The sequence below is a fragment of the Chenopodium album genome, chromosome 18 (genome assembly GCF_948465745.1).
Source record: "Chenopodium album chromosome 18, dcCheAlbu1.1, whole genome shotgun sequence".
Classification (NCBI taxonomy): domain Eukaryota; kingdom Viridiplantae; phylum Streptophyta; class Magnoliopsida; order Caryophyllales; family Amaranthaceae; genus Chenopodium; species Chenopodium album.
Window position 1 is genome coordinate 34,352,684 of NC_137851.1, and position 12,696 is coordinate 34,365,379.

The following is a 12,696-nucleotide window of genomic DNA, read 5'->3' on the forward strand; positions in this document are numbered from 1 at the left end:
GGGTCTTAGGGTCGGGTTTTGTTTCCGCGTGGTGTTGGACATCACGAAACCTAACAGCGGTATCGGAGCCTCGCTCATTTATTTTATGTAACTATTTTTCAATGTAATTTAAATGGCTTTAAATTTCTAGTTATGCTTGCTAATTAGATTAGAAGCTCGTTTTGTTTATTTTAAGCTCGATTTTAAATCGAAGTTTGGCTCTTGAAATGAGATTTCGACCCAACATTAGTGAGTTTTGGGTGGAATTGATATTCTGGAACTGTATTGATTCTTTTAGGGTTGTCCAAAAGCCAAATTCTACTCGAAAACACTGTTTTTGAGACTTTTTTTCGTTTTATCGAAATTTTTTAAATCTTTAAACCTTATTTGTTTAATGGCATATTAATTGTTTATTATATGTATGGTTATTATTATTAACCTACTGCATATTTAAGCCTATTTTGGTATTTTTATTAAGTTATAATTACTGCTTAAATGGTTGGCTAATTTTTCACATATTGCAAATTAATTGCTTTGTGTGTGAAAAAGTTTGTGTTTGAAGCTTTCAAGTATTACAGTTCCAATCTTTAATTATTTTAAGATGGGAACTTTATATATTATAAGATTCCTTGATTATTTATTGAAATTTCTTGATTTAATCATTTATTCAAGTTGATTAAAGTCATAAAGTTTCAAACTTGTGGACGAAATGTAATTAGTCTTCATATTGGAAGATGTAATTTATTCAAGTATGCACAAGTTAACGTTGGAATTTTTTGTTGAATGTTTGAGTTTATATTTTCATCTTCTTTTAATTTTGTGAAAACTCATTATTAAATCAATTATGAGGTTAGCCCTTATCGATTTTGTGGCATCAAGTTAACCAAATAATTTATAGTTTGGCTCTTGAAATTAATTTTGGTTATGCACTTGAAATTGAATTTATTTCAGTTAGACTTATTTTATTTTTCATTTTTACCCAAAATTAGTTCTAAAATTAATTTTGAACTAATTGTATACGTTACACAAAATCGGGATAAAAATCCCGAGGCGAGAGCACACAAATCGAAGTACTTACCCACGCAAATCCCTCTTCAAGCTGAGCTGCTTACGTAGCCCGCATGTGGTTACCGAGAGGTGCGCGCTGGTGCCTCGACTAGGCGCTTCTCGATGCGAGTGTGCGTGGGTTATGGCTGGTGAAGCTTGATGTGGCAAAGGGGGCGCTTATGGGCAGCATACTGCTTCGAGGCTGCAAAGGCGCGCACAACAGCAAGCCCATAGGGGCCTCCACGAGCCTAGTCGTCGCGAGCACGCCTCGTAGGCAGCATTACGCGTATGCGGTGCTGTAGGCTATAGGGTGACGCTTGGTGGGGACGTGGCTGTGCGGGTGAGCCCACACAAGGCACCCATACCATCGGTGCCTAGCACACCAAGTCGAAAGGCTTGATGCTAGGCACTTCGGCGTTTTAGGGCTATGTTATTTTTGCATTTTGCCAATTTAAATATTTTAATTGTGTTAAATTATTTTATTAAAAATGGAGGCTAGGCCTCGGGTTATGAGCGGCATTTTCAAAATTTTATTTGGCAAAATTATGGGTTTACCGGCTTAATTAATTAGATTAATTAAGGTGGATGCGGAATTTATTGGGAGCTTCGTTGTTTATTGCGTTTAATCACATAATTGATTAAAAACTTTTACTAGTTTTAATTAGGTGCGTTAATCGGATTAACAACCTTAATTAGTTACTAGTTTGCGCGAAATGTTGCAATGTTACTTTTTTTCATTGTAAAATGCATGGGCTATTCACATATAGTGAATGGATGAGTGGAATGTATATTCTCTCACATGTTTTATAAAAATGGCAACTAATGGGGCCGGATTAGGATAGAAAATACGGATTACAATCTGTTATGTATTTTTGTAAATCTAAATACGGTCTGCGAGCCGTTGCGTATTTTTGTACCTTAATATTTAGATTAATCCTAGTTGTACTTACTAGTAGTTGAAAAAATGATGGTGATGTCTTGAAGACGACGTTTCTTTGAAGACGAAGCCTTAATGTTGCAATGAAGACCCTTGAAGATTTGAAGACTCAAGAGGTCATGCTAGTTGCCAAATGCATCTTTTACTTATGTTTTCGATCTATATCTATGCATAATTATATATGAATGATATGTTAGATGCATGTTAGGATTTCGAATGTTGTGATGATTAATTAAGTTCACTTAAATCAACCAACATAGAAACCCTAGGTCCCTAAAATATTGAGTCAAATTTGCAATTCCAAAATAACACTTACCGAACTAATGGGAATAGTGGTAGGGTACACCAAAGCGAGGCATCACTACTATCCTAGGTACGTAAGGTATACCGGGTATACAAGTTGATTTTGGTTAAACTCAACCATATCAGTAAGGAGTCCTTAGATATCGTGGCAATGGAGATAAACGTCATAAAGCATTAGATGCGACGTATTATCCAACCAAAAATGGCTTAGAGCTATTAGCAAGGAGTTTCTTACCTTAGAATAGTGTTAAGATAATCCAAAGCATGCTTAATCACTCATTGAGTTTTTGGATCCTGGAATCGTTTTAGTCTCACCAAACAGGGACAAACTTAATGTCTGGATAAAACGCTTAATGAGCTTGAAATTTTGCATGAATGTTTTAAAATTCAAACTTATTGTTTCATGAATGGTTTTTCATTTCAAATTCTTTCAATTGTAGAAAACATGTCAGCGAATAACTCAAACAACCAATTTTCATTACACTCGATTTTCGACAAGGAGAAATTTAGTGAGCCAAACTTCCTCGATTGGAAAAGGAACCTACGTATCGTCCTTATGCAAGAGCAAAATGAATACATCCTTCATAAGGAAATGCCTGATGACACGTGGCCCAATAAAAGGGAAACACGTGTCACCGTAGGAAGATGACACGTACTATGAATAAGAGAGCACCTGAAATTAAATATGTCATAAAGGCCTCCTTACATCAGGGGGCCCAAAAGAAACTAGAATGCCGCAAAACAGCGCCCCAAAAGACACATGTCCTTCGCTGATTGCGCAGCCAATCAATGGCCCTAAATTCTAGGTTACTTACCTTAAAGGGCACAAATCCCCACCCCTATAAATACCCCAATCATTGCTGATGGGAGGGGTGGATTGAGACATAATATTTAATAGAGCACAAAAAGCTCTAACTTCTCTCTACTTTCTCTCTCTACATTTATTCCGTTTCCAGTCACAAACCAAGTTAAAGAAGTCAAAGACGTACGAACCACAGTTTGAGTTAAACAAGGATTATTATTCAATTTTGATGGAGATCAAAGATAAGTTTGAATTTGAGAAGCCCACCCCGATGAGAGGCTCGGTCCAGTACAGAAATAAAAACAAGTATTGCCATTACCACAAGGACGTGGGGCATGATACAAACGAGTGCAACAATTTGAAGAGGTTGCTTGACAAGCTGGCCGAAAAGGGCATGCTCAATTCGTACGTGATAAAGTCCAAGTTCACGTACACTCGGACAGAGAATAAGTCTGAGAAGAAAAGGAAAAAATGAGAAGGAGAAAGATGGAAACAGCACGGACTCTGGTTTTGTGGCTGTCATATCAGGCGGCTTTGCTGCAGGCGGCCCAACCATGAGGGGAATTAAGCAGGATGCATGGAATTTAGTAAAAGAAGTAATGCATACCGAAGGAGTGAAGGCCGAGCCTTTCCCAGAGGTAACAGTGAGTGAGGCTGACCGAGGAGAGGTCAAGGCCTTGCACAATGATCCAATGGTATTTATTCTGAAGATAGCCAATTTGAAGGTTAAGAGGATACTGATTGATACGGGCAGCTCGTCCAACATCATCAGCCTCTCCTGTTTGAAAAATTTTAAATTCCCAAAAGATGCTCTGAAGGACGTCTCTCACCCGTTGGTTGGATTAAGAGGGACAGTTTTCCACCCGGCCGTCCAGATTGACTTGCTAGTTCGGCTGGGGCAGAAAAGGGCAAGAAGGGACATGGTGGTCCGCTTCCTAGTGGTCAAAGAGATAACAGGCTATAATATCATACTCGGCCGTCCTACTCTAACCACAGCCAAGGCAGTCATTGTGCCGCACCTTATATTAATGAAGTTTGAAAGATCGGACGGGCAGATTGGCTCAATCTAGGGAAGTCAGCAAATGACCAAAGAGTGTAATCAATTGGCTGTGAAGCCGACTATCCATGGTCGAGCAAAGTCGTCCAAACCAAACTCAGATGAAGGGTCACGCCAAGCATACAAAGTCGGCCAAAAGAGAAAGGCGGCCAAGAAAGAGCAAGCATAGCAATTAATGACCGTCGACCGTCTAGAAGAGTTAAGACCCCAGCCGGCCGGCGATCACTAGGATATAGTGCTGGATCCTAACTAGCCTAATCGGACGGTCAAGGTAGGCACTATAGCTGTATGATTACTTGGGGACGACCTAGTCAAGCTGCTAAGAGAGTTCAAAGATGTGTTTGCATTTGAAGTAAGTGAGATGCCAGGTATTAGCCCAGACCTGGCTGTGCATTAGTTATCTATTAATCAACTTGTTAAGCACGTCCGTCAGAAGAAACGGAATCACGGAGAAGAGAGGAATCTGGAGGCCGCAGTTGAAGTACGAAAGCTACTGGACGCCGATTTCATTCGGCAATGTTACTACCCCGATTGGGTAGCCAATGTAGTTCTTATTAAGAAGCCGAATGGAACATGGAGAATGTGTGTTGATTATACCGACCTCAACAAGACATGTTCGAAGGATAGCTTTCCTTTGCCAAAAATTGACCGATTGGTCGACTCTACGGCCGGACATGCCCTTATGAGTTTATGGACGCATACTCTGGATTCCACCAGATCCCATTGTGGGAGGAAGATCAAGAAAAAACTACTTTTGTGACCGAACAGGGACTGTACTGCTATAAAGTTATGCCGTTCGGTCTCAAGAATGCCCCAACTACTTTTTAGAGACTTGTCAATACAGTTTTTAGAGATCAGATCGGCAGGAATATGGAAGCGTATATCGATGACATGATTGTTAAGTCAAAAAAGCCGACCAACCATCTCAAGGATCTCCGAGAAACATTTACTGAACTCAGGCGGCATAAGATGATGCTAAATCCAAATAAATGCGTCTTTGGTGTTGAGTCCGGTAATTTTCTCGGGTTTCTGATCGATCAACGAGGAATTGAGGCTAACCTTGAAAAAATTCAAGCTATTTTAGACATGAAGTCACCGAGGACGATCAAAGAAGAGCAAAGATTGACTGGCTGTTTAGCTGCACTCGGCCGATTTTTGTTAAAATCAGGGAATAAGTGCCAATACTTTTCCCATACTATCAAGAAGAAAACTATGTTTGAGTGGACCGAAGAAGCCGAGGAAGCCTTCGTACAGCTGAAAAGCCATCTGCAAACATTGCCTCGGCTCGTCAGTCCACTTAAAGATGAAAGGCTATACATGTATCTCGCTATTTCAAATCACTCCTTAAGCGTCGTCCCTCTTGTTGAAAGGGACGGCAATCAGATCCCAGTCTATTTCATCAGCCACGTGCTGCGTAATGCCAAGCTTAGGTACCCGCCCATTGAGAAGTTTGGTCTGGCCTTGTTTATGGCATCCAAGAAGCTGCGGCCGTATTTTTTAGCCTACTTGATTGTGGTTTATACTGATCAGCCGCTTAAGAAGCCGTTTGGAACCTTGGAAGTCAGTGGCCAAATGATTAAGTGGGCCTTGGAGCTTAGGGGTTTCGACATCACATTCGAACCCAGAAAAGCGATCAAGGGGCAATCCTTTGCTGATTTTTTCGCAGAAATGATTAGGCCGGACTTACAGTCGGTCGGGGATCAAATATGGAAGGTCTATATGGACGGAAGTGCAACAGCAACCGGATGCGATGCTGGAATTATCTGTCAGTATCCCGAAGGAGATAAGTTTGAATATGCGCTGAGATTTCAATTCCTAGCCTCTAACAACGAGGCTGAATACGAAGCTCTCCTGGCCGGCCTTAGAATGTTTAAGGAGGCAAGAGCAACAAAGATTAATATGAGCTCGGATTCCCAGCTAATTGTCATCCAAGTGAATGGCGACTATGAGGCTAGGGAGCCGGTGATGATGAAGTATTTGAAAATGGTTAAAGAAGAGGCCGAGAGCCTAGAGCATTTTATTTTGCAGCAAGTAACCTGTTAGCCAATCATCAAGCGGACGCCCTCTTCAAATTAGCATCCTTGGCATCATGTGATACTCCTAAAACGGTGTTTTGGGAAGTGAAGGAAAAGAGGAGTATTGATGCTGAGCTAGTATAGACCATTTATAGAAACTCAACTTGGATGGATGAAATTATTTCCTATCTATGGGATGGATTGCTTCTGGCTAATCCGAAAGAGAGATGGTTGATGAAAAGAGAGCGGCCTGGTTCAAGATGAAGAACGGGGAGCTATCCAAAAAAGCCTTTGTGAAAGTTTACCTGAAATGTATTACCCCAGAGAGGGGGCATGATGTGTTAGACGACCTCCACCAGGGACATTGCGGTTCACATATTGGAGGACGAGCCTTAGCCGAGAAGGCCGCCCACCTAGGGTATTACTGGCCGAGCTTAAACGCAGACGCCATGCAGATGGTAAAGAAATGTGACAAATGCCAGAAGTTTACAGTCTGTCGGCCATAAGTAGTCCGCTCCCCTTTGCAAAATGGGGCATGGACATCTTGGATTCGTATACGCCAGCGTCAAAACAAAGGCGGTATGTGTTAGTAGCAGTCGACTACTTCACAAAGTGGGTTGAAACCGAGGCCCTCCGAGGAATTAAGTGCACGGACGTGTCAGCTTTCATTTGGAAAAATATAATTACTCGCTATGTTGTGCCCTAGTCAATGGTGTTCGATAATGGACCCCAATTCGAAACGTGCTAGCTCAAAGAATGGTTGGGAGGCTAGGGCATTACTCATTGCTTTGCCTCGGTCGGCCGACCACAAGCCAATGGCCAAGTTAAGGCCTATGACAAGTTAATCTCCAATGGCATCAAGAGCAAGCTTGAAAAAGCAGGCGACTTGTGGGCAGATAAGCTGGTCAATGTGTTATGGTCCATACGAACTACAGCAAAAAGTTCCACAGGAGAGACCCCATTCCTTTTGGACTATGGTGCCGAAGTAGTACTCCCAATTGAAATGTACGAGCCTACCCTTCGGGTGATGTTATATGATGAATCGGCCAATTCAGAGGCCATGAAGACCGCTCTGGACTTCCTTCCAGAAGCCAGGGGCAATGTGGCACTCAGGCACGAAATCTATCGTTTGAGGATGACAAGGGCATATAACCGCCGAGTGTCTAAGCGTTCTCTAAAGATGAGGGATCTAGTTCTAAGGAAGATAGAAGCGGTTGGCCGAGCTAACTAAGATAGGAAGTTGACCCCAAATTGGGAAGGGCCCTACCGGATTACCAAAGAAGTGAGAGATGGAACCTACCGTCTTGAAGCCTTGGATGGCCATCCTATTCCTCAAACATGGCCGAATATTTTGTTTAAAGCGTACCGGCCAAATTTTGCATCAGTCTTTATGACCAAGTAGTTTAACTAAGCCTTCATGGCCGAATGATGTAATTAAGCCAAACAGCCACCAACAATGTAAAATTTTGACAAATATTAATGAAAAGTCAGGCATTGTTATTAATTTTATTGTCTATATGATCATAATTATAGCAAGCTGGAAATGACGAAAGAAATTGAAAACATGGTGGCTCACAGATATGCTGGTCGGCCACCACAAAATAAGCCTATCGGCCGCCTGAAAACAGAAACCAATGTTGCCTCAACATGGCAACTCGGTATTTCGAAAGAAGGGCAAGAAGTGTGGGCCGAGTAGGACCTCAATGAGAGTCCAACATAACAGATTGGCTCGGCCACACTAAATCGAACGATGATCAGAATCGGTCAAGTGAAAATCCAAACACTAGATATTCGGCCACCAGCCATGTGTTGGCTGACAAAAAATTCAGGAAAGGGCATCCTTAACCAAATCACTCGGCCGCGTTCTAATAAAATGCCAACTGTTGAATATGGCATGGGCACAATTTGACTAGACACTCAACCAACAAGCCTAGGGGCAAGTCTAACCATTCGACCCCATCAGGAAGAATAGTAGACCAAAAGGGGAAATAAAAAATTGCCTAAGGCATAAATTGCCCAGCTTAGGGCAAAGATGTCCCTGGGCAACCGAGCCCATTGAATGGGAGTTCACAAGTTGAGATCATATTTGGAATTTCTTGAGTCTGTTCGAGCGATAGCTTCAACGGACGACTCAACCAACTACCAATAAAGGCCGTATACTCTAAAAATTGATTCGGCGTTCACCTAGTCCAAGGGCAATCATTATATATGATTTGATTAACTTACTAGTAGTCATACCCTTCAAGGTATAAATCTACTAAGTTAATCAAACCACTCGGAATTTGGACTAGGCAAACGCTGAATAAAGGGGCATACCCTCAGTACTCATACGTATAAGCAATAAGCAAAAAAAAAAATGCAGAAAACCGCTCAGAAGGCAGCAAATTGGCATAAATTAAAATTGCTCAGAAGGAGGTAAAATCCCTACAACAACCGCTCAAAACAGGTGGCAAATAAAAATTGTTCAGAAATAGCAGAAATAAAATAAAAAGATTAAAAACGAAAAACTTAAAACAAGCTACAGAAGAGGCTCCTCACTCGACCGCATCATTACCCCCATTATCAACATTGTCCGCATTATTGGCATTGGCCGCATCATCGGCATTGGCCGCATTATCATCAAGGGGGGCCTCATCTTTGGCTGCCTCTTCATCGTCACCCTCGGTTTCGTTATCACTGTAGCCGGGAGTTTCGACAAAGGGAGAGAAGGGTAGATCGACAGCCTTGCACTCTTCCTTCATGGTGAGGAAGTCTAGCCTTCTAGTGAACCGCTCATAATAATAAGAAAGTTCGTCCGGTTCCACCATCATGGAAAAAACGTCCTCAAAACGATTTTTTAGGCGAGTAAGTGTCGTCTGTTCGATGCGGACGACGTCAGCTTGAGGAATAGGCCTTGGAGAACTTAGGTGATTTTTCAGCTCTTCTACCTCCTTCCTTAGACACTCGGCCTCCTGGTTGCTCTCGTCCGCAGCCTGAAGAGCTGCATTCAAGGCTTCCCGGCTGGTCTCCAGCTCGGTCCGAGGCTGGTCCGAGGCCTCGGCCGCCTCCTGTCTAATGGCTGCCAGAGCAACGACATTATCCCTCTCCTTTATGAGAGCCTCGTTCGCAAGCCTCTCCAGCTTAAGGGCATCGCCCATCTTGACGATGTCCTCGATCTGCCGAGTAGTTTTCTCGGACAAAGCATTCATCGCCGTCTGATGCCGAGCCCTCTCTATAGCTAGCAGACCGGTGTTCTCATCCTGCAGCTTATGTAGATCCGCCTAGGCCGACTCAAGTTCGCGTCTCTGCCTCGGACGCCAGTCTTGGAAGGAGAAGAGCCTAAGGAGAAGCTGCAGACGAATAGGAAAAGTTAGTAAAGGAAAACAAAATAATAGTAATTTGGCTAAATAAATTAGCCAAAGAACCAAAAGACTACCTCGACGCAGCTGTTGATCATTGGACCGAGGTGCCCATCATGGATACCCCGGTATTTGTCCTGAGTCTCGGCCGGAACGGCCTTTTGAATAGCGTCTCGAACATATGTGCGTTCGGCCCCAGTTAAGGAGTAACCAGGGGGACGAACATCCAAATCCTCAAAAGTTTCTGCAAAATAAAAACAAGTTAGAACTTTGAGGTAAAGAAACAGTTAGAAAGGAAAGTACGAAGAGGTACAAGTACCTTCTGAGAGATTTGCAAAGCGCGGACTCCCCTCAAGAGGAGGCGTTAGCTAAGTCTGCTCGGCCGCCGTAGGCGGAGAGAACAACTCCCCTTCTGTTTGGGAACCAGAAGGCTTAGTTCCCAAAAACTCAACATGCGGACGGGCTCATTTCGGGCCACCTCGGACGAAGGTGGCTCCGAGGGCTTGGAGTCCCCACCAAGAACCAGGTGGGGTTGCTCTACTTTAGGTTGCGCCGACGCAACCCGCGACCTTGTCCTGGCCGCCGGCGTTCTGGACGCCGAAACCTTGCGAGTCTTGGACAGCTCATCATCCTTCGAAGCAGGCACCGACCGCTTCCTCGCAGGTCTAGGGGTAGCTGACTGAAAAGATAGAAAAAGGGTTAAGTTCGAAACCACCGTACGAATAGCATTAAGGGAAAGAAGCATGAATAGAAAGTTACTTGGCATGAGTACTTAAAGAACCTGGCCGAGTAGAATTGCAGTAAAGAATATACAATTCAATTTCACTAGGCCAGGGGTGAAGTTTTAGCTAATATATTAGCGGTTCAAGTAGGAATGTAGCAAGAGACCTACAACCCAAATTCACTCGGCCAAAAGTGGAAAACATGCAGCGACCGACTCAAGTTAAAAACGAAGTCCACTTAAGTATAGCAAGTCGGACGCAACAAAAAAAAAGAAAAAAAAAGAAAAAAAGAGAAGTAAAAACTCAAGGCAAAGAGAGCAACCATACCCCCTTTGCCGCCTCATATTGAGCTCGCATGAGCTTGTAGCGCTCCATGTTGAACTCGTTCATGTCCACTTCCCCCTTTTGAGCCGGATCAAGCTAAGACATGGCTTGCTTTGTTACAAACAAGAGAAAAAGAGTTAGAAGAATTTTCTAAGTAAAAGCGTAGTTAATGATGCATGATGCATGATGCAAAAGTCAACCTGGAGGGAAGTTTCGAAGCAAACCGAATGAGGACATGAACAGGGGATCCCTTAACCAATTCACCAACGGGATCCACCTGGGAATAACAGGCACCCGACGCCCCTCTCTAAATACCCGCTTGACCCTGAAATAGTCAAGCTGATCAACATGGTCCGGGTGAATTGGGGGGCAAGTCGGCCACTGATCCCCTCGTCCAAGCTGAACAGGGGAGGAGTTGAAATTGTTCATCTTTCTATTCAACTCCTTGTCCCCCGTCTTTATGAGGTAAAACCTCTGCTTCCAGTCGCGCTCCTTAAAGGGCTTGTTCATGCACACCATGAACTCTGGCTGGGAGCTCAGGACAAACCACCCGTTCGGGAAAGCGTCCAGCTTCACCATGTTGTGCATGGCGCAAAAGAATGGGAAGTTAGGGGTGAAACCCATCCTTAGACAAGTCACCAAGTATCCAAAAATATTGGCCCAGCTGTTCGGCGCAAGCTAGACCGTGGCAATTTGATATTCGTCCAGCAGCTCCTAGAAGAATTAGTGAAGAGGGAGCGAAGACCAACCTCAAAGGCAGCCCTATATACATTGAAGCCTCGGCGGATGATCCTAGGGTCGTCCAAGGCATCAACCGACCTAGAATTTCGAGGAGGCCTTATCCAAAAGCCTTCCCCCATCATGAGGAATTCCCTCCATTCCTCAAACCGTTCATTGAGGTACGCTAGGGCTACGTCCCCAATCATACAGCCATAGGGGCTATTAAAGTCATTCTCTTCTTCCTCTGCCTCGACGGCAGTGTTTTCAGCCTGCTGTTCGGTGACTGAGGTTCAGGGTCCTTCGCTGAACCAAAGTCTTGAGATAAAACCCTGTCCAGCTCGTCCGCCTCAGCGGAACTTCCTCCAACCGAGCTCTACTTTAGCTCGGCCATTCCTGGTTCCTCGGGCACTAAAGGGGCCTTGCCCTTGTCTTTTGGCCCAACCCCAGAACTGTGACTTCCAAATGGAACGGGGTGGGGGGAGTCGGTGGGTTCGGCAATTAGTATGCCGACCCTAGGTCTTGCCGACCTGAGAGCTTTAGAGAAGGGGGAGAAAGAGTTCACCTAGCCTCAGCAGAAAGGCCTGGTTGATTTTGGTATTGTGCCTGAGCAGCCACCGAAGTCTATAGGCCGGTTTTGGCCAAATAGAATATGGTGGTGGTGCAATGACTGCTCGGGCTGATCTTGTTTAGGTTGACCTGCGACTATCCTAGGAGGAGAGCGAGGCAAAGAAGTCGGTAACTCGTCCGCTCCAAGGATCGAGTTAGCAAATAAAGCGCGGTTTACACTCGGACCCCTCCCAGAAGTGGAGGTGCCTAATTGATTGTGGCGCTCTTCAAAAGAGGTGGCCACCTCGACCACCAAGCACGCACTACCATCAATAGTAGTGGTGGTGTCTGTGTTTGTGTTTGAGGGGTTGGTCCCCACGTCCGAGTTGTTCGGATCATAGGAGGACAAAGGTTGAACAAGAGTGCAGTCAGGATTTCTGGCGGCATGAAGGTCGTGCGTTTGCCTCATACGCGCCATGTTCGGCTGCAGGGACACAAAAGAGTAGGTGGGGGTGAGTTGGTACGCACTAGAAATGGACCCACTCCATAAAGACGAGGACTCGTCTCCGTCTACTCTAGATTCCTCATTCATAGGCGAACAGACGGCCTCATGAGGAGAAACGGACGAGGCCGAGTGTTGATCCAGGGTGTTTGAAAAATTAATCAAAATCTGAAAAGAGAATTAAAGAAGAAAGGAAGAGTATTCGGTTACCTTCGTCCGAGTAGAATGTTGAAAAACTTGAAGAGTGCTTGGGAGGTCTTGGATAAAGAAAGGCCGGAAAACTCAAAGTCCTGAACGAAAAACTCGAATGTGCGGCGGAGCTCTTGAAGAATCTGGGAAGAAGTAACTTTCTCTCTCTAGAGGCTCTGAATTCTCACTAGAAAGTAAGAAAATCCAAAGTAAAA

The 12,696-nt window shown here is 44.1% G+C and overlaps 1 protein-coding gene across 1 annotated transcript; it reads left to right on the forward strand.

The window, feature by feature from the left end:
- The first annotated feature begins 3,622 nt into the window (after positions 1-3,622).
- On the forward strand, positions 3,623-4,138 carry LOC145592080 (uncharacterized). The gene has a single exon (XM_081648546.1). It carries the CDS (start codon positions 3,623-3,625, stop codon positions 4,136-4,138), a length of 516 nt encoding a protein of 171 aa, XP_081504672.1.
- Positions 4,139-12,696: the final 8,558 nt, after the last annotated feature.

Bases quoted from the DNA above. Each gene is read 5' to 3' on its own strand.
- LOC145592080 (XM_081648546.1), top strand. From the start codon at position 3,623: ATGAGGGGAATTAAGCAGGATGCATGGAATTTAGTAAAAGAAGTAATG.